We start from the raw sequence: 26,852 nt of genomic DNA, 5'->3' as shown, positions 1-26,852 counted from the left end.
ACCCTCCTGGTTTATATAAGACTGACTGTGTGTACAAATCTGGGCGCCAGCAAGTGCAAGGTTCACATACGTTTTTAGTCTTTCTCAAGTCTAACCAGACAGCATGACATCGCAAGCTTATTCAGTTCAAAAGCTACAGATAAAACAATTTAGTGAATGCAATCAAGATCAAATCGTGCCTTAACCCATAACACACAAATTTGTACTTTTCTGAAGTTTACTGGAAGGTTAAGTTGGAGCATTTTACCTCTGAATATTCAGGATTGCATCCAATTTAATAGCAGGTACCAGAAAATTCAATCTGGCTTAACCAAGAGACGGGGGAGGTTTATACCATTAATAGTTAGAAGAGGATATAAACACTGTAGAGGATTTGTGTTTTCATGGGAATCCTGAGCACTCTTTAAAATCATTTCCCTTCCCTCTTTTCAAGCTAAGGGCTATATCCCATTTTATAGAAATTGTGTTTCTTGAAAATAGGGCAGGAGAAACCCAGTATCTGCTGTAGTTTGGAAAAAGTCCAGGCTGTGCAGAACCAGAAATCATGCTCAAAAAAGTTTACAGCTGAAGACTGAATTGTATATACATGCAATAAGATATTTAATAGTGCATGAAATGATCCAGGGTTTAAGCTATGAAAGAACTTTTTAAAATAACTTTGCCCTACATTCATGCATCTTTTGCCAAAAGCCACTGTGTACTATGATAGAAATATGTATCTGTCCTCTGTGGCAAACTACCATTTTTTACTCATTTCAGATTGCCAGTTTTCTTTTATCTCACAAAACCAGCCTGGTGCCAGCACTATTCTGTACTGCATGTGACCAGATGTTCACTTCTGGTTAATTTTTAAGCATTTCAAGCTGCACAGAAGCCCGAACCTCAAGTACTTACAAAGGACTCTGAAGCCCCTAAATGTGTGGCACAAAAGGAAACCAATTTGGCACAAAAGGAAACCAACATGGAAGAAAGATAATTCCATGATGAAAACAACGCTGGGGAGATGGACTATGAAGCAGTTTCTGCTCTCTGGTCAGGATGCCTTAGTCGCAGATGGGGACGTGCATGGGGGCCAGGAGTTAAAACTGCATTAGGAAAGCCTCAACCCTAAAAGGGAATAAATCATCTGTCCTCCTGACAATTGGCCTGGACATCTTCCAATGTAAACATACATTTTTTATGAAATACTTTTGCCTTGGTGGAGCCTGGAACCATAGTGGAAATGCGTTGGGCCTGTCATGCTACCTTTGATATAATCCAGTCTTTTCAAGATTCCTAAAGATGTGATGTACTTGTGCTTCCACTCCAAGGAATGATTTTCCCAGAAAGCCATAGCCCTGTTGGGCTGTGTCAGGACATTTTCTTTCAGAAGCAGCAGAGAAGCAGAAGTTCACCCTCCAGATCCCTTACTGGAACTGAAAGCCATGCAACAGTGTTACCTTAGGACAGATAAAAAGTCCACATGTTTGGCAAAATGATTCCCCAATAAGAGTTCTTCTCTGATTTGCAAAAAAGACAAGAAAGACAAAATGTCTTAGACCTGATTAGTGATTTTTGCATTCTATTAGTATCGTTTATCACAATAATGAGGATTTAAATGCCTCATTAATTCTGCATTAATTCTGCAATCTGCAAAGACCAAAGTCTTCGGTCCTTTTAGCGGGAGGTAGTAAGACTGATAGTGAGAAATGAGATGAGGCACTGGAGGTGGCTACTGGTGTGCAAGATGCATCCTCCTGTGGGCCCTGAGATAGGTCATTTGTTCAGTCTTGCTGAATTAAATTTTGCCCTTGATTTCTGGAGTGCAAACCCTGATGGAGCCCACTGACAGCAGCAGGAAGGTATTTCAGATGTGTACCCATATGACTAAGGACAGGATTTGTGGCTCATGTGGTACGGTCAGAGTAGTCAGGAGTCTACGCAGCTGATGATGAAATCATGCAGGGGACAGCAAAAGCAAACTCATTTTTGAGATTAAGATAATGTCACTGAGAAGGACCTCAGCCTGTAGTAAATAGGGAACATATTGCTGTTCGTTCTTGTGCACAGCTGGAAAACCTGGAAAGTTTACATTGTCATGTTCAGCTACTCAGACTCCAGTTTTGCACTCTCTGTACCCTTGCTGTATAGAGTGACAGGGTGAGATCTCAAACACTGAAGTATTAGAATACTGACAACTACCCAGTCTTAAAACGATGTTCTTGCAAGCTCCACTATGCTAGTTCAAATTCGAGAGCAGACTGTCCAAAGCTGGTTTATGCTCAGTGCAAATATAGGCCAATAAAGTATTATGAGGATGCGTGCACCGCAACAACCCAGTCTGGTGGCTTTAATTCCGCAGCGTGGGAGACTCCAGCCAAAGACTGGTGTGGCCAGGATTAGGTGCTGATAACACGAAAGTCTGAGAGCAAAACCAGATTGCTGCTGCAGAGCAGAGAGCGCCCCAGAGGGAATGGGTGTTCTGAGTCGAGGAAACGACATCTGCCGTACCTGTGGCTGCTCTTGCGCTAGAGCAGCTGGCCTAATTTCTCATTAAAAAGATCTGCAAAAGCCGAATGCTTTGAATCAACAGATGTACTCGGGACTCATTCTGAGTGTCACAGATATTCAGACATCTGCAATTGAATTGAAGATAACTGCATCCAGAATTTAGCCTGTTGTTTCTAATAGAAGTTAACCAGCAGCCATCAAACTGGCTATCCGAGTAGCTGTAGGCTGATGTGGGACGATTCAGATAATTCAGCATGAGTGGTAAAACAGCTTAACAGTGCTGATATTTGTATCACTACTGTAGTTCTCAGAGTCAGCGACCTTCTGAAGAGAGCAAGAGGGCTCCCATGCCCTGGGGGCAATGCTACAGCATGGCCTGTGCTGAAAAATGGATTCCTGACACAATTCATTTCCTAAAGCAGCAGAATACTAGGGGAGCAAAAATGAGAGAATAGCGTTAATTGGTAGGTTTATTGCTGGGAGACAATGTAGAAGGGAAGAGGACCTCCCACTTCTGGCAGTAGTAAGGTGCTACGTAGTCCTACATGTAGGGGGAAGCTGCACCCTCAGAGTTGCTCCTTAGACCAGGTGCTGTCTATACTTCACACCAGTCTTCAGGATTTTCTTCAAATTCCATGGTTACCAAATTGCAGAACAATGTTGCCTTAGTCATACATACACATTTCTAGCTTGGTACATCCTTACATCTGAATCCTCTTATCCCGTACAGAATTAGGGAGTGACTGCAGAATTTGCTAGTAGAATGAACCAGACTGTGCATTGCAGCAGGATGTAGTCAAAGAAGGTGTTTAGTAGGTCACTTGTGCATATATGCTGCTATCACAGCAGAATCAGGCCAGGCATGCTGTGCCAGCTGTGGCTCCATAGCTCATGGTCTGTAGGAGGTTCACTGAGCTGATATTGAAGTTTCATGCACGTTCACTCTTCTAGCCTGTGTTGAACACTCCTGCTCTGGCAGAATTCCTGAAGCAGAAGATGCTCTGGGAAATGTTCTTCCTCAGGGCAGACAGTATTTAGCTCTTAATTTTTTATGTAATCAGAAACTATATGTCTCGATTTTTGTTTTACAATCATATCCTTGTCTTACACCTAAATTTATCTGTGTTCCACACCAGCCTCACTCAAATATATTCACTGTTTTTAATTTCCTATTATTATGTGAAATTACTTTTTCCAGGAATGCTGAATTGTGCCACTGAGGTTAGAGACAATGTTGCTTGTACCAGAGAAATGAATCCCATATCATTTTAAGTTTCCCACACTATTATTTTGTGTCCTGTATCTTGTAAGCAATCTAAAAGTAACGCTGGAAATTTAGAAGTATTTTATCTGCTTAGCTCTCTTAGTTGAATAAACACAACGGCATTTATAGGTGGTGACAGCAATGAGTAGCTCAGCTTGAATTATTACTTCGTAAGCACTGACAGTGTCTTTAATTCAATATATGTTAGTGATAATCACAGTGCCTGTTACACAGTGCCTGTTATGAATAGAGAGACAGACTCTATGGTCCTGATCCCAGATCCATGTGGGTAGATCTTTACCTTAGGCAGAACTGCAGTAAAGCTAGTAGAGATCTGCAGGAGCCAGTTTGATTGCAGGCTGGATGCCTGGAAGATGGGTGGGCAGCACAAGGAGAGATCGACAGGTTGCAACACCCTGTCATTAATTTTGTAATACGTTCGGGCAAATGCAAGTGTCTGGATTTTGTGATAGACTGAAGCTCCCACCCCAGCTAGCGTTCCCCAGAGCTCAGGTTTGGTGGGACAGAGACCCACAGGAGGGATGCCCTGAGGCGGCCAGGCTGGCTGGCAGTGGTGAGGATCCTCCCAACCCTCCTCATCCCAGTTCCATGCTAAAAAGTCCAATCCCCCACTACCAGTCTCACTTCAGTCTCCTGTTCTGAAACATCTGCAGGAGTACTTGCCAAACATCCAGCTCATGGCTGGAAATACCAACGTGCAGCAACACATACCCTTAAAGCGAGAATTTCTCAAGTGTTTCTGAAGGGGCCTGACTGAACCAACATCCCAGTCATCCCCCAGCTCTAGGTGACGGTTTGATACTTTCTTCTCATTATTTGTTTTTAGCCCATTAGAGTTCTCATCCATGAATTGCTCTCTTGAATGTTTTTAATTAACAAAACAAAATTTTGGCTAATACTGGATTTTTTCAATCCAAGTAAACCAGCTTAAAATAAAAAATAAGCCGAAGCTCTGGCAAACACATTCAGGTCAGCCCTTCACTAGATAAATTGTGTAACTTTGGTAAGGCTAGTCTCAAAGACTGGATCACAGTGCATAATATATTAAAAAATATTGGGAGAATTCCAGCGTACAGTATTAAGTGGGTAGTTGTAATTCCTGCAGGATAAAGAATGATAAAGAAACAAAATGCTTTAATCCTCCACAAATTTGTCTAACATTTAATCTAGCTACTAACCATATGATATTTCCTTTCTCGAGCAGTCTTAATTTGTTCTTAATTCTACTAATTAGGACTATAAAACTAAGGCAGAAACTGGAAATCATCAGCAATTATATTCATATTTCTTTGTAAAGCTACAGCTCATACATGACATTCATATTCAGAGCTGTGCAGGAATCCTTAGCACGGATCTGTGATTTCAGAATAATTCATATTCACTCAGCAGCTCAGAGCACAATCATCACACTAACACTGTGTGCTCCTGTAGCACCTTTCATCTGATCATCTCAAATCACAAAACAAAGACAATTTAATATTAATGAAGCCTTTAACAATCTGGAAGCAGAATTCCCTTATAAGGCATAATAAGGCAGTAACCATCTTTTCCCTCCAGTGCTTCCCCATCCTTTAAACAGCCTCTCCATTTTTCCTAGGTCCTTCTGTCAGTCCCCTGTGTCAGCCGAGTCCCCAGGGCTCAGGCAGAAGGTTGTGTCTGCATCTGATAGGAAAGCGATGTACAGCCAGCTGTTGTCTGTGTCTTGCTTTGGCTACAGGTTCAGCATTTGAACCAGAGAATCATCAGCTTTATGGACAATTTGCAGAGATAACCCTGTGCTTTGCACTGTTGTTACTGGGATGAAAGCTCTGTTGATGGCAGCATGGCACTCAGACGTACAGCACTGCTTACAATGGTGTCGTGAGTGTTGTTCATCGCTAAGCACATCACTACACAGTGTCTTGAGTATCTTAAGCTAAATCACTTCAATTAAATGAAAGTGTGTACAAAGGGACTGCATTAATTTAAGTAAACCTTGCTAATTTATGATAATTTCCTTATGTAGCCAAAGCTGCTGTTCTCTGCTATCACATCCCTATAGCGCAGAGCCATCATCAGACCTGGGGCTCTTCAGCAGGGTCCTCTAAACACAGAGGTGTTGCAGTGTATGGTGTTATCCTGCAGGAATGCCAGGTTGCAGATCATGCTGCAAGGGGTAGGTAATCCGAACTGTCTCACCTGTACTGAGGCAAGGAAATGCCAGGACAGTTAAAGAAGAGTAACTAAAGTGCTGCACATCAACCTTGTATCTTGCCTGGTAGTAACTTGTCTGTATAACACTAGTTTGCCCTAAAGCAACAACCTTACCAAAATGACCGACGATGCCTTTACGTGGCTTGTCTACCCTCACACGGCAGGCCAACAAAACCCACTCCCTTTCAATCTTCTGTTTCAATCATCAGACAGTACTACTACCCTTTAATTAAAATTCTTCTCCCTCTGCTTTAACCTGAAAAGGATAATTAATTATCTCTTTGTAGCAATTGCTCTCAGTCCCTGATGCTACTGAAACAGATTCTACCTCATAATTTTAAGCGTGACCATAATGGCATGTCACGATCACTTAAAATAGCAATAAAATTGTTTTTTCTAACCCAGTGCAGCACAGCATGCTCTTGCTGCGACTCCGTTAGCAGCAGGCATATGCTGCTGCTGCAAAGAGGAAAGCAGGTCTGGAAAAGGTCTCATTTCAGCATACACTTAAATATATATATATATGTGTATATATATATATATATAGCAATTCTCTTTGGAATGAGAATGGGCTTTTCACATATACTTAGGTGTTGTCCTGTCTTAGGGCCTGAGCCGGACTTTGAATAAAAAGTCTTTTTGTTAGAGAATTCATGAGTTTCTCCTTGCATAAATATATGTATATGAAAACATAGAACTGGGTCATAGGCTGTCGCTGTCTTCTGCCCATAGGTTCAGAACTCTGGGATGAAAATAAATCAGTTCTGAAAAGGATCCTATTGGAATCATCACACAAATCTTGATTCCCAAATGCTGCATGGAAATATATGACTTTTTAGCTTTTTTGCCCAACTATACTATGATTCCCCTTTGAAGCCTGTAGAGGGTGTGCTCTCCATTTCAAATTAGGATTGAATGTCTTTCTGCAAAGTAGTAATCTAGCTCAAACAGAAGTTATAGATTAGCAGAAAGTCAGAAAAGATAACAACAAGACTCCCTCTTGGAATTAAAAATCTATCGGTCTCACTGAAGATCTCACAGCATATGGTCATTGTCTTCCTCTGTAGCTCAGTTGTGCGCAAAGATGAAGATGTTGGCCTCACTTCAGACTCTTGTTCTGCAGTGGGAACCACATTAAAATAAAATTTAGCAGAGACTGTGCAGCTCTAATCTCAATTATTTTAATCAGGAATGAGATCTTCTTTTTGAAAATAAAATTGTTCTTGTCCAAACCACTGCAATGTCTACATCACTTACAATTTCAGTGATGTAAGTGTATCAGGAGGTACTACAATTTATGAGTCACCTCACAGGATTACTTAGAAATCCCAAAGTAGATTACAGCACCCAGGAGTGTCAGGAATACATCCCCCAACACTGACTTTGTCTTGAACAGCTCATTATCTAAGTAGGAAAGACAAAATATGGAATAAAGGAATACTCTTCTCCGCAGTTAGCAGATGGGGAAGGGATTGATAGCAATTGTTTTGCCCCAGTTACAACACGGAGAATGTGGCAGAGCCAGAAACTGAAACTAGAGCTTGTGGGTCTCACTCCAGCTTTTTAGAAGCAAGTCCCAAAACTTTAATTCTGAGGAACTGTCTCTCTGTTGAGCCTTGCTCAGTCAGGTACAGCTGTATGGCATGAGGGGGAGAGAGTGGCAGTCTTCTGCACCCGTCCAGCCCCTGCTCTCTAGGAGGGTAAATAACTGATTTCCCGTGGGAGACCCAAGACACAGTAAACAGAAGTTGTCTTCAGTTCCATAGAAATTATTCTTTTATTTGTTCATTTTTAGGAACATGTTTCCAGCCAATCTTGTTGAGGCCACATTCAAGCAGGTAAGTGGCTATATTCCTTTTACCATGATGAAAGAGATGAGCCAGCATCATATAAAAGACGTATCTTCGTAAAACAGAATCCAGATACAGACATTGCATATTATTCCAGATACTGTTAGTACCTTCAGCATTTAGGAATTAATGAGTCCCTTTCCATTAGTCTCATCAGCCTTGATATCTGAAGGCAAAACAAACTGCATAAATTGCACAGTGTGACTAGAGAGTAGACATGCACACCTATGTCAGCTCCACCTCCACCTGAGGCCAGATCTTTGAGGACCTTGAGAAAGATGCTGTATGGAAACAGAACAATTTATGCTTGTATGCTTAGAGCATGGTTTCTCTTATCATGGGACTGCAGAGTAGCTGGAATCTCTTTAAGAGCACACAGTAACACCGTGCAGAGGAAGAACAGAACACCATGTCCAATTAAAGCAACAAAATAATGTATTTGGGAAGAATCTAATTACTCAGAATCAAATTTGGCCAAAAAACCTCATCTAAAAGTTCTGAGTGAGCAAGAGGCATGGCTATATTTATTTCATCTAGCGGAATATTTCATGGGAACCTTACCTCTGGTGAGACAAAGAGAAGGGCACTCATAACCTCTAGGCAGTCATTCCTGATTATGTCTTATAGGAAAATAGCTCTATCAGGAGATGGTGTGTTTGCTGCACAAGGGTCTGACTAGAGGAAACTCTGATTTTGTTATGCTTTTCCAAAAATTCAACTGTTTTTACAGATTTTAGCAGCATAGGGACAGGAGCTGTCATTCTTCTTTTCATGCTTGTCCCTTTAACATGCAGCCTTGTTGAAACACAGCACTTAGGAGGTGTCATTACACTATTAATTCCTGCTGGGATATTATAATAAAAACTATTTTGTTTTCTTTCAGTATCGCACCAAGAGTATTCCCATCATTAAATCTAACAAAGCATCATCTGAAAGCACCACTCGTCGCATTATAATATATGGAGTTCAGGATGAGAATGGATCCAATGTCCAGAATTTTGCCTTGGATATCACTCCCCCTCCTGAAGTGATTTACAAGTCAGAACCAGGCACTAGTGACGGCATGAATGTGCTAGGGATTGTGATATTCTCTGCCACAATGGGTAGGTTTCAGACACGTTTGGTTTGTGATAATCCAAGTATCCATTTAAAAGAAAAAGATAGGGGTTGGGTTGTTTGCGTTCTTGATTAACCTTTTTTAACTGCTGCTTGTCTAAACCTTGTGGGGGAAAAGGCAAGGCTGTTACAGAGCTGTTCTCCCAACCTTTCAAAGATAAATCTTCAAAATCCTTGATGGCTTTTGTTCCATGCAGTTCTGTTTTCTGTGCATGCACTTTCATTCTTCTTGTTTTATTTTTTTCTGGATTATTTTGAGCTCTCATGGCTGGACGTTTCACCCCTGCAGCTGCCAGTCCAAGAAAAAACCTGCTCCACAACGAACTCTTTGGCTAAAGTTCCCCCCACTAGGCAGAAAATTACTTTAGCCCTGGAGTCTGCCCAGTCTGTTGTTCTTGCCCAATCTTAGTCACATTTTACCACATCATTAGTGTAGAACATAACTGTCACTTATCTACGTAAGAACACGATTTAGATAATGAGCCTCAGTGATATCTTGAATAAGTGAGCTACAAAGGTATATTGTTTTATGAGTTTTAAATCTGTAGATCTTCTCTTTGATTGAAACTTCTTGATTTTATTTTTGCTATCTTGCTGATAGTTATATACCATTTAGTACCTTTTCATGGAGAGATTTTGTCTGGGTAATTTATTCAGGTTCACTTGCTGGAGGAACTCATTGGTGCCATGTGTGCTAGATTATGTTTGTGGTTTTAGAAGAGGGACTTTAAACAAACACACCATAGTTAATTTGATAATTTTTACAAGAAAATGCTGATCAAATTTTCCTTATCTAATTTTATTCTTGGAAGTTAATCTGGTGAGGAGAGGTAGTTCCATAAAACATTTTTGACTGTATTTAGTATATTATGGTTCATACCAGGACAAGGGGTCAAAAATCAAGTCTGGAATTAGCAGATTTGTCTCTTCTAGTTTCTCCAGAGGTTGGTATTCCACATGCAGCACTGCTGGAAATTGACTGTGCCCCAGTTTGTAATATTTTATAGTCGGTTCCCAAAGTACAATATCACAGCAAACACTATTCCAGCCAAAAAATATTGGATATGAATGGATTAATTACATGTGCTTATTAGGATCAGTGGCAATTCTATACTTCTGAGCACAGAAGGTCATTCATTGTTTTCCCAGAACTGAATGTATTACTTTTACCGTGCCCCGAAGTCGTGCTGTCCTGGGGCTCAAGAGATGGAAGCTGAGAGCTGGTTTCTTCTTGGCTGATGTACAGAAAATGTACCGCCAGTACTGCCATGTGCAGCATAGCTCCAGCTGCTGGGTCGGCTGTGACTATATTAGCTGTGAACAAACTTGAGACACTAAACCCTCAAAACTTGTCATCTAATGGTGACTATTTCAGACTGTCATTTTGAACAAAGGTTGCAGGCAAGCATTTATCACTCTCTTCAGCTTTTAGCACCCCACAAAAAAATGGAAGCAATGAAACAGAATATATGTGCCTTGAATCTTTATGAAAGAAGAGCATCCTTTATAGTTTTTAATTATTGCAAAAAAAAAGTTATACAGGCCTTGGTGCTTTGTAACAGTTTTGCTCCCTTTGGCTGAGTCTTATTTGCAGAAGGGTCTTTTTACACCACTTTGGCATAGAAAAACAGCACGAGGGTGGGTATGAGTTCTTATTATAGCTTCTTTAAGGTCCTTGAACAGCATCAGAATAGCATAAAGGGACAGTAATTTAGATGTGAGCTAACTGTCTTTTCGTTTTCCTGAAGTGGCAGCTGAATTGCTTAGTAATCTCAGGCCAGGAATAAATCCTGTGCATGAATGACTCTTCTTTGCCAGGCACGCACTAAAATGGGCAACATTTGACAGGCAGACTGTGAGGTCAAGGCACATGAAAAGCTTTGATGCTGGGCTCAGCTGTGACTAGCTGTATTACCTCTTCTCACATAGTGTGCAGGAATTTCTGTTAGAGATTATCACAAGCAGCTAAGCGTTGAGACATCTGATCTTTATTTCTTGGAGGAGCAAACATTACTTATTCTCTACAAGGAAAATTCTTTCAATAAAATGGAACTTGGTACACCAGGGCTGCAGACAGAAGGCCCCAGTCCTGGCTGCTGCCTTGTCTTTCCCCACCAATAGCCACATGCTTAGGTAGGATGGTGTTTTAAAGAGCAGCTTCCAGTTATACATGTAAAATGAAAAAGAAGGCATTTCTTCTTTTTGGCATTATACAGAATTAGAAGCCAAGACCCTAGTAAAACTGTCACTGACCGGGCTAGAAGAGGTGAACTATATTTAATGTCCTATTATGAAAGATGAGCAACATGCTTAATGAAAGTGTTATTATCTGACCTAAAAGTTATGGCTTAGATGAATATTAACATGCTTACAAATCCACATCTTGAATGCACTGTTATTGTGAAATCCCTGGATAAAACAGCTGAAAGCCTCCCTCCCTGCCTCAGGAGGGGATTGCCCTGGAAGCGGTGCTGCCTGAGACCTGGCTCGCGAGCACAGACGTCCCTCTGAGGGACAGAGCCCAGGCTCCCGCTCAAAGCAAGGACACTGCATATCCAGAGCAAGTGGCAGCACACATCCCACTCATAGCCCCCTGCTTCCCCATGGAATTCCCTTCAAAGGCAGTCTCACTTGGTGCAGCTAGCTTTTGAAGTGCTTTCTTGAGCAATTAACTTGATCACTTATAATCCTTTCAGGGAGTGATGGCAGAAAACTATTATAATAGGAAAATTATGTCTCTATTTATATGCGTTATTGGAAATTAACACTGTCTGGAGAATATATGGTTAGCTGACATATCCCAGAGGTGTGTTCTTTTTGTTTCTGAGCACTGGGTGCACATAAATGGGTTTTCTTTGCTTCCTTTTTTGCTGGTTAGTCTGTATAGCAATTTGGCTTTTCTTCACATGAAGTTTCATTTCTTATCTCCCCCAAGTTTGCAAAGCCTGACTGATAGTGAGGGTTGGTTGCTATTATGTAGACAGATATCTACTAAAAATGGGATGGAGAGCCCCCATATTAACTCCCTGTTACCAGAACAAACCTCAGTAACTGGCTTTGCCCCAGAAGCGTCTCATGGATGCTACCCAGTTGTACGTAGCACGCAGCGGTAAGGCAGACTGCAGACAGAGACAGCTTCCTTCATTAGAAAAATGTTTTTCAGTTTGTCTTCCATGGATCCCTCAGAGCAGATAAATCCATCTCAGGGCTCTATGAAAGACAGATAAGGAAACAGGCTTGCCGCTGGGGAGGTGAATCTACAGCACAAAAGTCTATACCACCACGGGGAAACTTCCAGGGAACTGCAAATGAAAGAACACCAAGCTAGGGGAGAGCAAAAGCACAAGGTGTGGCCTGGCTCCCCCACACTCTCATTGTGTTTGTGTGTGTGATATAAGATTTTTCAGATACCGCGTGTGTTTATATAGCACAAAGATCTATATTCTTCCACTGCCTCCCACTTAGTTCACTTTGAATTACAGCAGGGAGGGAAAGCGCTGAGGCTTTGCATGAAGGCACCTGAGAAACTGAACCTGAATGCCTTTGTTTGCAGGTATAATGTTGGGAAGAATGGGGAACAGCGGCGTTCCTTTAGTCAGCTTTTGCCAGTGTTTAAACGAATCTGTCATGAAGATAGTGGCAGTTGCTGTTTGGTAAGTAACTGTTCTAGTAATAATTTTTTTTTTTTTTTTTTTTTAGAGAGTAAGAAAATTTCAACAGTAGAGGATGCACAGAAATGTAATAAACGTATTTCCAGGGAAATAAATGAGGGTGAACAATCCTTAGCTTTGCAGGGCCTCAGCATTTGAAAGAAGATACATACATACACATCGTGTCTACGTATTACTGCCAAATAATGAAACATGGTATAGCTGGGGGGGTGTCTGCTGTATGCACTAGGGGCACTGCCAATCCTTGGGCATGCCACGAGGGATTATAATACTTCCAGCCCACACAAGGAAGGAGCATGACGAGATCCTCGAGCTGGTACTTCCATCCCTTACAGCACTGCTCCACTAGAAATACTAGCCTGCCTTCAGCTTGCTCCGGAGAGGGCTGGGCTCTTGTGCTGACGTGACAACTGTCATTAACATGGTTGCTGCTAGCTTGGCTCTCTCTGCACTGAACAGCACAGTGGAGATGATATACCCAGAGCGCTTGACTCGGGATGTCTCCAGTCAGCAGAATAGCCCTCAATGAACCATTCTAGGCCATGTCACTTAGGAACAGCTTCAGAGCAATCCTAAATTACACTGAGAGACACCTAGACCTGACAACCCACCTAGCCCAAAGATCAAAGGAATAGTAGGTGACTGCCAACAACAAAAACTATGAGCTTAGCATCTTTCCCACCCTTCAGAAGGTCCCCAAACATGGCTCAGCGCGACATGGGAGGATCCTACTACAAGCCTTTGTTTCCAGCTACGTGGTCCAGTCTGAGTGAGCTGGTCAGGGAATGATCACTTGGTTAGATGGGTCCAAGGGGGTAATTTCTGGAAGGATGAGAGGGAAGTGGCAAGTCTCTGAAGACGGCTTGTATCAGAAACAGTGTGGCCAGCAGGACTAGGGCAGTGATCGTCCCCCTGTACTCAGCACCGGCGAGGCCTCACCTTAAATACTGTGTTCATTTTGGGCCCCTCACTACAAGAAAGACATTGAGGTGCTGGAGCGGGTCCAGAGAAGGGCAACGAAGCTGGTGAGGGGTCTGGAGTCCAGTCCAGAGAGGGTTCAGAAACTAGGTATTCTTTCTCCTATCTGCCCTGAATCAAACTCCCAGGCAGTCCAAGAGCATGTCTAATGCATGTTGACATTTCTCCTATGTCTTCCAAAGGCAAAATAAACATTTACTGAACAGCTTCCAAATAAAATCCATGAACAGTTACACAAGCACAAGCACATCAGCAGAGCTTAGGATTCATTCCCCCTCTCCCCAGTAAATGATCCATCTTAAGCTAAAAAGTCTGAGCTGCTTTCTGAACCAAAACATTTTAAAGTAACTCCTGACCAGCACCATAACCTCAGCTGTGCTGAGGACTACCCCACATAAAAGACTCTTTAACCCAGTGCTTTGGGCTCACTCCTCAAGCGTGAGAGAGAGGGGCTTAGTCTGGTAAAGTGACTGAACCCAGCTGTGCCGCTTCCAGACAGGCTGCTGTTACTGCGCTGCTACTGGAATCACAAGGATTCCCCATCTCATGCTGTTTGGTAGAAGTGAGCTATCTCCTAATAATGACTGTCTTTCTTTTTGCTCAGGTATTTTCCATTTGGAATCGTGTTCCTAATTGCTGGTAAAATCTTAGAAATGGATGACCCTTCAGCCATTGGGAAGAAACTGGGTTTCTATGCCATTACGGTGGTTTGCGGCCTGGTGGTGCATGGGCTGTTTATTCTGCCAATGATGTACTTCTTTATCACCAAGAAGAATCCCATTGTCTTCATCAGAGGGATTCTTCAAGCCTTGCTCATTGCTCTGGCCACGTCCTCCAGGTATTATACAGTTTCTAGACACATGACAAAATACTTGCTAGATCCTTACTACAGCTTTCTCTTGGGAACAGCACTGTACTGGAGCAGATACATTTATATCTGAACAATGGCCTGTGTCAAATTCACTGATATATTTGTAAAATATGTGTCTCAACATTTGGAAGTTATGTGTGGGAGCCATTAGACAATAATGTTTGTCACATTGTTTTCCCTCAGTTTAAAAAAATATTGGACAAAAATGTTTTTTCTTAGAGGACTAGAAAGGAAATAAGGGTATTTTTCCATAAAAACAAACATTGTACTTCTACAACGTTAATATATATAAGGGACACACAGTTTGTCGAGACTTCATTTTTGGTATTAGTGAAGAGCCTCTTAGTTCAGTCATATGGAAACGTTTTACCCTTTCTACTCATCTAATCTTTATTTCTTGGTACATTAAGTAAAGGCTGTGGTTGTAAGCTATTGTCCAGCACCGGGAAAGTATTTAGCTATTCTGCTCAAGGAATAATATATTTCGTGTCCTTTTAGGGAAGATGTGCAATGAGTTTTAACCGTAGGTGAACAAAGGTACAGTGAAAATGGGAAACAGCTTGTGAACTGATTAGGAAAATGACTCCCAACACAGATATACTGGTTTGTGAGAAGTGCTTGAAAGGGCTAGATTTGACTTGCATGGAGTGGAGACAAGAACGACAACTAAAATAACATTTTCCTGTAGCCAATATAATGAAAACACAGTTTCATGGCATCTGTGGCTGGAGGCTTGTTACTCTGAAGTAACAAGAGCAGGTATACCTACCATTTTTTATGCAGCAATAAAAGCCACAGTACAAGTGGAAAATGCCAGGTAAATAGGTCTCTTTAGCGCATATTAAATGTTCATTATTTCTACTGTCAGCTATAAAGGAAGAGGGCTAAAGAAAGGAAAAGATACCTTTCTTTTACCTCATTTTTGCTTTTTGATTTTTAAAGTTATTATTGTTACTTTACAGAGATGCTGGAAAATACTAAATTCTTATCCAGATTTTGAAATGATGACAGCTAGTGAAAAACACCTACCTTCATCTACCTGATTTAGACTTCAAATTAGTAGTTAGTACAAAATCAATGATAAATTGGGAATGGCTGTTTATAAAGAAACATAATGAAAATTTAAAAGGCTTTATTAACCCCAGAATATTTATTCTAATTAAAAATAATAACTGAGGAGTACTTCATCTAGTTATACTTAAATACCAATTCCTTCTTCTATCTTATAATGCTTTCTTTAATAAGTTGAGCTCTGATGACTAATATATCCTTTCAGGCAATAGTATTGTACCAGCTTCTTAACCCTTAGGCCTCTAATCTTACTTTTCCCATGACTTCCCAAGCTCCGAGTGGAAGAATTCATGTAATCTCACCTACAATGGAGTGAGCTGCTTAGAAATGAAGTTCATTTGTAATTGGTGAGATTACAGAAGGAAAAGGCAGGAATGACACAGATAAAAAATTCTGGGAAAGCAGTCAAATAAGTATCGATTTAAATAAATTCTTTTTAATAGACTAATAAGGGCCATTATGTAAGCAGTGCAAATGGCTTTCCATAGGGCATCACCACTGATAAATAATTATGTGAGTTTTGCAGAAATCTGGAACTCTTCTGAGAATTATCTAAGTAAATAAATACGTGGAGAAGTAACAATGTCACTTCCCTGAACTCAGATTAGTTGATGTTATTTGTTTTTGCTATAATCTTCTGCAAAACTTATTTTTGTTACAAAACATTACTTTTCAATGAGGTAATTACTGTCAATGCTAAAAGAGAAATAATATCTATTTTACTGAAGGGGCAATGAAAAAGAGAAAACTTAAGTTGTACTAGACCTGTGCCAGACTTGGGAAAAGAGCCTAAAACTTTTATCCCCAGCCCATTGGCCTGATCAGGCTCATTATAGATCTAGCGAGGTCCGACAAGATAATCTGGGGCAAAGTCAGGTGCAGTTGTCTATCTCTTATGAATATACATAAAGTGGTTAGGGCAGGAGTAAGCAGAGAAGAAGGAACGTGTAGGAATGGGTAGGAATTAAAAGAAAGGAGAGGAGGGAATGATTATTTCTGTACAGTTGGAAGGTATTGACTTTCCACTATGTTTCATTTTACAAGGTGTTTTCATATGTAACAGTTTGCTCCAAAATGACCCATAAAGAGCAATATACTGTGAAATACAAAGTAAAGAAAAAATTATGTGCTGGGTGGTGTTTTAAACTCTAATTAGGCTTAGACAATACAGGCAAGCTTTTTTATTAGAACATAATAAGTGTGTAGATTGAGATGTCGTCACATCCCCAGATTCAAGTAAGATGCTAATTTTGCACTCAAAGATGTTCGTGTTGGAAAAGGCTTGTCCGGTTCACATTTGACATGCTTGACTATCTGCCCTGCTCCTCTAAGAATTCTGTTTCTGAAGAACTCTATTGCTGACAACTCAGGTTTTTTAATCTGTGCCATTCCATTAATTCTCTTTTGCTAGAAGAAAGATAGTTTTTCTCAAAAATCTAATCTGAATTTTTCTCTTTTTAGGAAAAAAAAAAAGAGAAAATTTTGTTTGTGTTTTACCTACAGCATCTATAGAAGTTTGTCCTTTTCTCTTCTGTTAATAAGCAACAAAAATAACCATTTTTTTCACCAGTATAGATCCCTTTATCAAGGGAGGTTTAATCAAGACTTAAAAGGTCAGCACATATTCTGACATGTTCAAAATCAGACTACCTTTCTTAATTTTCCTTACTTTGCATCAGCATTGCATTTTGATTTTTATAACCAATTTACTAGTCCTTTACTGGTCTGGAAATTTTCAGGACTTGTGCTTTTTTAAATAATGATCTTCCATTCCTATCAAGGCAATTCATTGTTTCTTCATTGGATCTTATCTCCTTACTCTGTCTCTAGCTCTGAAAGTATCAAACCGCTTTACAATCATGAAGTGCCCTCTTTGCAGCTCATGATATATTCCGGTCCAGGTTGCTTGAGGTGTATTTCAAAGTTAGCAATGTTCCAACGCCAATCTCATCAATCAGAGTAACAAAACAAAAAGTCAGACATGATACGTAGTCACAAAAATACACAACCAGATCTACAAAGGGATGCAGGGGTTTGGTTTCCCTGTTCTACGTGAGTGCCTAAGTTATATTCCCACTAGGAGGAAGTCCAACATTGGTTAGTTCGAGAATTTTTAGATCAGGTTTTTTTTTATCTATCTCAATTACTTTTAGAAGCATAAGGAAAGACCATGCATGCTCTCTAGCAAATGTGAGCTACCTCTTTTAAAAGACCTGCATATCATAGTGATCGTCATTGCAAAGCTTAACTTTTCAGCAGCTTTCAACCATAAAGGATGCCTATGGTTCATCTAGGAACTCGGCTCCTCATGGGGAGAGTTGGGCTTCTAGGAAAGAGCCCCAAAAAGCCAGCGTGGTAAAGAGAGCTAGGCAGGCATCAGGCAGAGCTATAAAGCAAAAATTTCAACCTACAGAACTGACGAGAGAGATGTGTCTCTCTCTGCTGAGTCTCTTCAAGGTAAATCTATCCTCACCTGAAGTTTTTTCCAGCCCCACTCCCTTACCCCAGGGTGATGTGAGAGTGCCACTGAGAGTGGGGAATACACGGGGAATTCAGCTTTCCCTTAAACTTGTGCTGACTTTGACTTTTCTGGGGCTCTGACTCCCAGGAGAGAGACCCTCTTCCTGGGGATATTGAGTACCTTGAGACAGAACTCTCTCCTCTTCCACTGTGCAAGGAATAATTACGTATTTATAGACCCAGAGAGGGTATAATGTGGCAACAGAGCTCTGGCACCAGCTGGCAGCTCAGGCTGTCCAGAATCACCATCAGGACTTGCTATCAGAAGAGATTTAGTATCTTTATTGTCAAAAGCTAATGTACCACCAAAGTTAAGGTGAGTCCTGAGGAAAGGCTCTGAACTTATGAATTTGGCGGCTTGGACACGTTTGATGGATTTAGCTCTGTTTGCCCCTTTTTACCAGTGTATATATTTTGCAAATCCAACACAGGCCAACATGGGGTTTAATGTTTTTCTGCTCAAATAGCAGTGCCTTGTCTAGAGATAGCTGAACTTTTCACCTTCGTTACACTGAAAGGAATGGATACTGCACATAACTGAGCTGTTGCCAAAAGAACATGCACAAATGATTGGGGCTGGACAGGAGAGCTGCTTCTCCTGACAGTCAACACATCTGGATTTGGTTAAATAATGCTTGCCACAGGGGCATTATATAACACTCATAATGTGGGTATTGGATTTTCAGATCATCTTAGAAGAGAACAAAGAGTTGGTTTTAAGCATACTGATGTGTTTCTCGCAGATGTTTCTGTGTCAGTTCATGTCTACATCTGAAGATAGAAAGAAAACCACAGACCAGTCTCCTGATATTCATTCCAGATAGTCTGCACCTGTGAAAAGCTTTCTTTTTAAGCTAAAAATCAAACTGCAAGAATCAAAAACAATACCATGTACAAAACCCAAGAATGTAACACAAGGGAACCTGAAAGCCACTAAGCAGCCATCTCATGACAATGATTTTATTGAATCTGAACATTATTTCAACACATTTCCCTTTAGTGAAAGATTCTACACTCCATTCTCAGTTCCCCTATATTTCTCCAGAACTCCCAATCACAACAATATTTCGGTTTTCACAGACATTACTGGAGAGGCAGGGACAGAGAATGAGATCTCTTATTCCTTTGGTGCATCATTTAGGACACAATGAACTCCATCCCTAGGGCTAGTACCAAGTCCCTGCATCAGTCCCCTGGCCAGCCAGCCCCCAAAGCCAAACCCTTGTACGCAGTACGGACTGGCTTTGGCAAGAGGCGCCCACAGCAATGTGCACAGCTCCTCTTTACTACATCACTAAGGTTTGAACAGCGTGTGCTGTCACTGCCCACCTTCCCCTGCTCTGTGGTCCTTAGGCCACATAGCTGTGGATTTCTGACTTGCTGCTTTCTTCCCCCCACATCGCCCCTGATCTTGTCACCTCTTACTGTATTGAAAAAGCAGTATTTGGCCTATAGGTAAAATTCCTCTTGATTTTAGCTTTCCTCATTCCAATGGCATGCGGGAATTTTATTTTTCTAGGTCATCTTTCCATATCATTAATGAATTAAAGCAGCATCTTCTCAATGGTACATCCCATCAAAAGAAGCAATTTTCATCTTCTCTGAAGACAAATGATAAAACATGAGTTTTTCAATGTTTTTGCTGCTTATGAAACACTAAGATCTTGGCTATTGCACAGTGTAAATTAAAGGCAGATTTAGCAAAAAGGAGATGAGATCAGTTTGTTGATTTTTTGGAGCAAATATCAAAATGCATTTGAATGATAAGATAAACAGTGCAGGCTGAACAGCTGTTCTTCCACAGTGACTAGCTGTCTTTGTGGCTCACACTAGTAAGAGCTTGGCCTGATCCAGCATTAGCTTATGCTCAGTCTCTGCAGCTGCAGCATTTTATCCCAAAATTGAGATAAGGCTCTAAAAATGTATTTTTAATTGTTAGAGTTAGTGCTGGGAGAAGATACCTCTCCTCTTTAGGACAGTTTTTAAAAGATTTAACAGATTAAGATCAGTGCTTTAGGGTATTTTTTCCTCCTAATAAATGTTACATGTCAGGCTTTCATGTTACTGCTCCACTGTTTAACACCAGGTAAAGCAGCTTTCAAGAAAACAAACTCTACCTAATTTAACTGGAAAGGCAAATTAAAGTATTTATTTGAAAACATTTTTTCTTCAGCCATCAAAATGATGCATTAATATAGCTCAAAAATTACAGTGGGAACATTTTTCTTTCTTTGCCATTTCTAAGTCACCGACAGCCAAAGCCTTAAATAAGACACATATTTTCTGATATGTGCTAGATAATACATTATGAGTAAAAATGAACCATCATTGAACAACACAACCTCTCCTAGGATACTCCACATAACTTTTGTCAACTGTATTCAGGAAAAGTTCATTAAGATTAAAACAGGTGCTGAAAGAGTAATCAGGGATGTAAAGTAGCAATCTCGTAAGAGAAGACTTTAAAAAGTCTGACTGGGTCAATCCAGGCTGAGAGGGGACAAAACTGATTTCTGACAATAGGTGTTGTAACAGCTGGACTGTTTTGTGCAAGGAGAAATGCATAAAGCACATAAAAGCAAATTCAGTGTAAATAGAAAAGAGTACATCTAGATCATAAATTAAATTTCTCATCTGAACAGTGAATTCTGGAAAGCCTTGCAATAGGAATAGTTAGGACAGACAGTTTGCTAGCTCTAAGATGCGGTGCAATAAATTTGAGTGAGACTGTGTGTAGTAGTGGCCTGTGCTAGGAAGGTACAAGAATCTGTGATTCTTCCTTTCAGTATCTTGCACAATGTTTTTCATTATTATTGCACTTACATTCTGCCCATTTTCTATTTTTGTTATAATATTTAATAAACAACAAAACCAACATCTAGTTATGTGCCCTAGAAATTTTACTTTTAACAGCACAAAACTAAAATGAAAGAAGCACCTGACTCTGTGAGATAATGCACAATTTTAAAAGTTGAATTCTTGCAAAAACAGTGTCATATGTTCTATTTACAACAGTGGAAATAGATACAGATTTTGCTGCTTGTATCATTGCCATTATGGGATTATTTTTCACAATCTTTGTCACATTTTAATCAAATTGGAAGATGTCAGTCAGTTAAAATTTGCACGTTTCACAGCTCAGCTGTCTGCCCTCAGAACAGGAAGAGTTTAGGTTTAAAATTGTAAATTAAAATTTACAAATTAGGTTTAAAATTTAAAATTTAAAATAAAGTATGGGCAAGGCGTAAAAAGACTTGTAAGATTACTTTTTTCTCCTCTTTTTCCCCACAAAGAAATTAGACAGGGTTTTGTTACAGAAAAGCCAAACAGCCAAGGAAAGACTGTCTTTAAAAACAAGTAATCTTCCACAACTGAAGTAGCTGCAGGGAAGGGAGACAGTAGATAGTAAGTTTAGTAATTGCTTCCTGGCCATGCCTATATTTAAGAACATCTAGAAGTGTTACTGTGGCCGTCTGCTCCTAGTTACAGCTACACCAGAGGTTTCAGTTCTATATTACCTGTGAGCCTCAGCATCACCCTTTTATTCTATTAACACTTTATGGTCAACAAGCCATAGAGAATTTCAGTCATTCACAAATGAATGTATGAAAAATGATAGGTGTGCCCAAGAGAGAACTGGCTTCTAATGTGTCTAATGTTTTGGGGGTTATGCCTTGCTATGTTCGTTTTTCAAAGCAAATATTGATTAAATGTTAGGTCTGCCAGGATGAAAAAGTTGAATATACCCCAGTTACCAGAGATAATCAGATTTCCATTGCTTCCTTGACCTTTTAGTTTATTTGCATACTTAGAGAATTACTTTTGTCCAGATTTTCATGGCAGCGACTGCCAGTCTGTAGTAAATCATTCACCAGTCAGGCTTTATAAGGGTACAGAAAACAGAGATATCGTGGTGAAAACATAGACTTGTCTTTTTACTTTTGTGTTTCTATTGCAGGAAGCTGCTTTTCCTTTCCAAATGCTGTTACTTTCCTCAAACAACAGCTTGCACAAATAGAAAATGACAACTCCTACTCATGGAAACATTTCGCTAATGCGTTCCTGCAAACTTGGGGTTATGATTTCAGAGCTTTCAGAATCTCTCTGTGATTTTGTAGGTCACACGATCTAGGTCATGACTGAGAAAGAATTTGTAGATCAAATGTGTTATCTTCCGTTAAGAACAGATAATGGTCATTATAAGATTTAGGTATCAGAGCCACATTGCTGATGTGAGGCTCACAACAGGCAGTGACTGAGCAATCTGAACTGCCCAAACTACTGGAAAGATGCCCACAGGGGCATGTAGATCACAAGAGAATAAAACATTAAAGACCTTAATGTCATGGTACCAATATTTGCCCTATAACTACTTATCTCTTTAAAGAGGTAACTTTGGAATAATTTTAAAGGACTTTGCTATATTACATCTATTTAAATAGTCTCAGATACTGAGCAGTGTATTAAACTGAGTATCATAACAAGGACAATATTTTGCCATTTGTGTATTTTCTTCAATGGTATTAATTATTTTCCGTACACACTGATGTGCCATAAAAAATACCCCCTCACTCACTTGAATGCAGTTTGATTACCCTTGATATATTAGTGAATATGATACGATACAGTAAAATGCAGAATGTTACAAAAAGGATGATAAAGTATAAAGATAAACATGTTTAGGTGTGTTGCTATTTAAAAATGCATGCATCTTATTGAAAATGAGGAAATTTATGAGCAGATGATATTTAAATAATTGTCCGAGTTAATGAAAGCAAAAATCAGGTGGTTTTTTTTAGAGAGTATGAAATTGAGGGTTAAAGTTTGGAAGGGGTCAAGCTCATTTTAAAACGAATATACTTGTCAAACAGTCTTACACCATTCCACTCCATTCCATACCATTACACACACACATCTACTTGTATCTCATTTGCATATGTACACATTATTATGACCTGCAATTATGTGATTGTTACATGATCACACAAGAAAAATGTGAGGAAATGAGATTGTATATTCCTGAATACAGGAGCTTGGTCTGTAGCTTTTATTTTCAGGGATGCTGTTGATAAGATCTTTGCCTAACTCCTTGCAGAAGTAAGAAATTGCTTACGCATGAAGTAGGACGTTATGGCATTAATGCATCTTATGGCAAATGAAGGAGTAGTTTCTTGGTCAGAACTGTTGCCCACTGGGATGTTTTAGAGTTTAACCCAAGCAGCATTCCAATCTCTTATAAGTTCTTGCTACCATTATAATTAATTGCCTAAACTGGTGGTTTAATTACTGTCAATATGCAGTGAGAACTGGAACAGTCCCTAAGGGCATCTATATAGCATTTCCTTACAGTGATTTAAGAGCCCTTCTTCCTTTATGCCTTTCCTTGGTTTATGGTTACTCTTGCTGTTTAAAAATGGCTTTTTGTTTCAGAAGGCCTGGAAGGACACTTTTTTAGAAACCGTGAGAGCACAAGTTTTCAGCTGCACAGGGTGTTTCTCCTGCCTTGCATTTGAGTGTGCATTACTGCCTCTGCGCGATTTCTGACACTTTCCTTCAGAAAGAAGGAAAAAGAGAACATCATTTTTAATTTTGGGGAAGCAAAATTTGCATTTATGCTTGTAACTGTCTTTATCGCCCCTCAAGCAGAGTGAGTTACACAGCGAGTTACACGTGCAGACCAAGGAATGAGAAACAGTGCTCACATGGTTACTGTAAAATTTATCCTGCCTGGAGAAGGTTTGCTACAATTTGTTCTATTCCTCAGCAATAAAAATAATTCAATGTGTGCTTCTGTCTGCTGTTTTGCAGCTCAGCCACATTGCCTATCACTTTCAAGTGCTTGTTGGAGAATAACCACGTGGACAGGAGGATTGCGAGGTTTGTGCTGCCTGTGGGAGCCACCATCAACATGGACGGTACGGCACTCTACGAGGCGGTGGCTGCCATCTTCATTGCGCAAGTAAACAACTATGAGCTGGACTTCGGGCAGATTATTACTATAAGGTATAAACCCCAAATTCCACATGCTGTGATTTGTTTATCTCATTGAGTCTGACACTCTTAACATTCTTGTATGTAGCTATGTTCAAAACGAAACTCATCTTTGCTATTGTCAAAGGATCCATTCCTCATAGGATGGTTATTTTTAAGTAATGTGGAGATCAGGGTCAGTACAAAGGGAAATTGTACTGGTACCATTCAATAGAAGCATGCAGACACCAGAAAACATGTTTCTGTTTGAGGATAACTGTCTAATTTTTGCTTTTAGGCAACCCATTGATCATTTATTAGGATTGGAACATTTTACTATTATTACTGGTGTTAAAGACACTATTCTAGATGTCAGAATTGTGTTCAACTTTAACTCTGGTTTGCATCTTTACATGAGAGGAAAAGGTTAAAAAACCACAAAACTAGAAGTCCTATATAGGATAACAGGGAATAGTGTGTGTCAGGAAGCTCTTTGTCAGACCTTGGAGGAGTAGGGGAACAGGGAAGGAGGACAGATGCTACCATCAGGGCAGGTTTTCATGGAGATGTCATATCACCCGGATATTTTTTACATGTCTTCTCTGCTGCTTGTTAAAGCTGAAAGCTTCATAAGCAGCCATGCTCTCAGTGGGTAGAGAGGGCTATAGCTGCATACTCCATCCTTGAAAGGTCTGTAATGGATCCAAATGACTAGAAGAGCCAGCTGAACAATTACTGCCAGAATAACTCCAGTGGCTGCCAAAGAATGCCTCAGGGACCGAAACCTGCAGGTTTCCAGCAGGGAACAAATGATTAGAAAAACATTCCTCATAGTCAGAGCCTTGTGCAATATATTTGAGATTTGCTGACCTACCCACCCAGTGACCTCATCACTGCCCCGTTTACACTGCTGGGCCTTGCCCATCTTCTGCTGGACTTGAAAACCTTCATGACACGAGGAGGGGAGTCCTGAAACTAACCCCAGATGACAGCTGGGGTTTGCTAATGGGCTTCTGGCAAGATCTGGTTAGACTAGAAGCAGAAGAAATAAATTGTGCCCATATGAGCTCTTGCTTTAGGCTGTCTCTCTCTCTCTGAAAATTATTGGAATAACCCTGTGCTAAAATTTAGTCTTTGTGATTTTGAATTCAGGGATGTTTTTAGAATGTGGTCCCAAAATATGGCCCAAAGCATGGGCAGACATTATATACACCTTGAAGTAGAGAATGGTGGTTTGAAAAAATTAAGGAGAAGGAGGGTGATGGTAAATGGATAGTAGGTAAGTTCTAACTTTCTCTTAGCAGAACCCTATTTTATCTCTTTATTTTCTCTCCCCATATTAAATTCTGGTACATAAGAACCAGACAGAAGTACAGATAGTAGAATGAAAATACGAATGAAGATTGGAAAAATCCAAGAAAGGAAAAGAAATAAAAAGACTGACTCACAAAGGAAAGGGGTAAATAGAAAATCACAGTGTATTTAGTACCTTGAATATCTGAAGCCAAATTCTAATTGTATTCTGTGGGCCAAACCTGCCCCAGATCTTGATACTTTAGGATCTGGAGATTTGAAATTCAAATATTTCTGAGTGCCAGGATATTTTTGCCAGAGGGGAAAAAATGTTAGAAAAATAATCAGTCTACTTCGCTCGTAATCTGTAAAATCCAGGTTGACCGTTTATGTTATTATGCATGTGATTATGCAAACCTAGATGTAGCAGAAAAAGAGAGTAAAGATCCTATTCCCATCAATTGAGCCTATTATAGGAAGGAACATCTACATTAAGGTAAAAAATCAATGGAATAGCAGATGAGCTTCCCTATACAATCTTAGTTAAACATTCATATTTTTGCTCCCAGTTGAGTTATGAGACTTTGTGGCCTGAACTGTCTTAGGAGGCAAAAGCAGCCCTAATCAGCTAGCCAGTTTAGAGTAGTAACTGGAGAATCTTTTAATGTTCATTAGATTTACCTCTTATTCAACTACTGAGCTTCTGTCCCTTCTTTTCTATCTATACTCTGCCTATTACAACGCTAGTAGGATGCTATACAAGCTAACTTTTCAAAACGTACTTTTAGATCTTTCTCATTCCCCATCATACCCACATGCAAATGTATTCTTTTAATTGCAGGAAAGGGCTCTAGTTATAAATATTGATGCTACTCTAGTGGTACACTGTACAGCTGTGAGCAAGATATTGGATATCTCTGTGTCTCAGTTTCCATATGGGTGAATACTGTTACCCTCATTTTCCATCATAGGAGGCTGATGAGACTTAACTGCTTGCCAAAAAGCTCTGAAATTCTGGATTGATGAAGGCAGTGGATTATCAGTGTATATGCTTTATGTCATCCTTTTACAATTGTCAACATTCGGTTTTTGTCTTACTGCTGGATGGCCTAGCTCTTGGAAATGGCCAGATGGGCGGAAATGAATATATCCGGTCACTTTTGCTCCTGGAAAAAGCAATGAAATCTCTCCCCTAAAAATAGCATTATGAAAAAAATGTTAAACCTGCCAGGTCCACTCTTGCCCTGGTCTCACATTCATTTCTGCTTGCCTGGCTGAAAAATTGGTGTGAAGGTCAAGTAAAAATACTTTCCAGAAACTGAAGAGGTACAGCCACATTCACGCTTGCTTCATATTTAGATCCAAGCATGCAAAGCCATGTGCTGTGCAAGGACTTCACCCTTGGCACAGCCTCTTTACCCTTGGCCTAGCGTCTTTGTGATGGATTGACATTAAAGGGCCCAGTCACAGCCAGCCACGGATTTGCTTGGCACAGGAACTGCTGGTGATGACTCAGAGATGTCTGCTGGGAGCTCTGCTGCCAA

At 40.2% G+C, this 26,852-nt stretch overlaps 1 protein-coding gene across 1 annotated transcript in view; it reads left to right on the top strand.

The window, feature by feature from the left end:
• The window catches only part of SLC1A7 (solute carrier family 1 member 7), a 54,899-nt gene that overhangs the window by 20,812 nt on the left and 7,235 nt on the right, over nt 1–26,852 (top strand). Inside the window, exons 4-8 of the mRNA XM_054212531.1 lie at nt 7,764–7,806; nt 8,702–8,921; nt 12,488–12,587; nt 14,188–14,421; nt 23,854–24,048. Coding sequence (XP_054068506.1) covers nt 7,764–7,806; nt 8,702–8,921; nt 12,488–12,587; nt 14,188–14,421; nt 23,854–24,048 — 792 coding nt within the window. The remainder of the gene's footprint in view (nt 1–7,763; nt 7,807–8,701; nt 8,922–12,487; nt 12,588–14,187; nt 14,422–23,853; nt 24,049–26,852) is intronic.

The sequence above is a fragment of the Rissa tridactyla genome, chromosome 8 (assembly GCF_028500815.1).
Source record: "Rissa tridactyla isolate bRisTri1 chromosome 8, bRisTri1.patW.cur.20221130, whole genome shotgun sequence".
NCBI classification, from domain to species: domain Eukaryota; kingdom Metazoa; phylum Chordata; class Aves; order Charadriiformes; family Laridae; genus Rissa; species Rissa tridactyla.
Note: the sequence above shows the minus strand (reverse complement) of the source record. Positions and strands in the feature narration are given on the sequence as shown.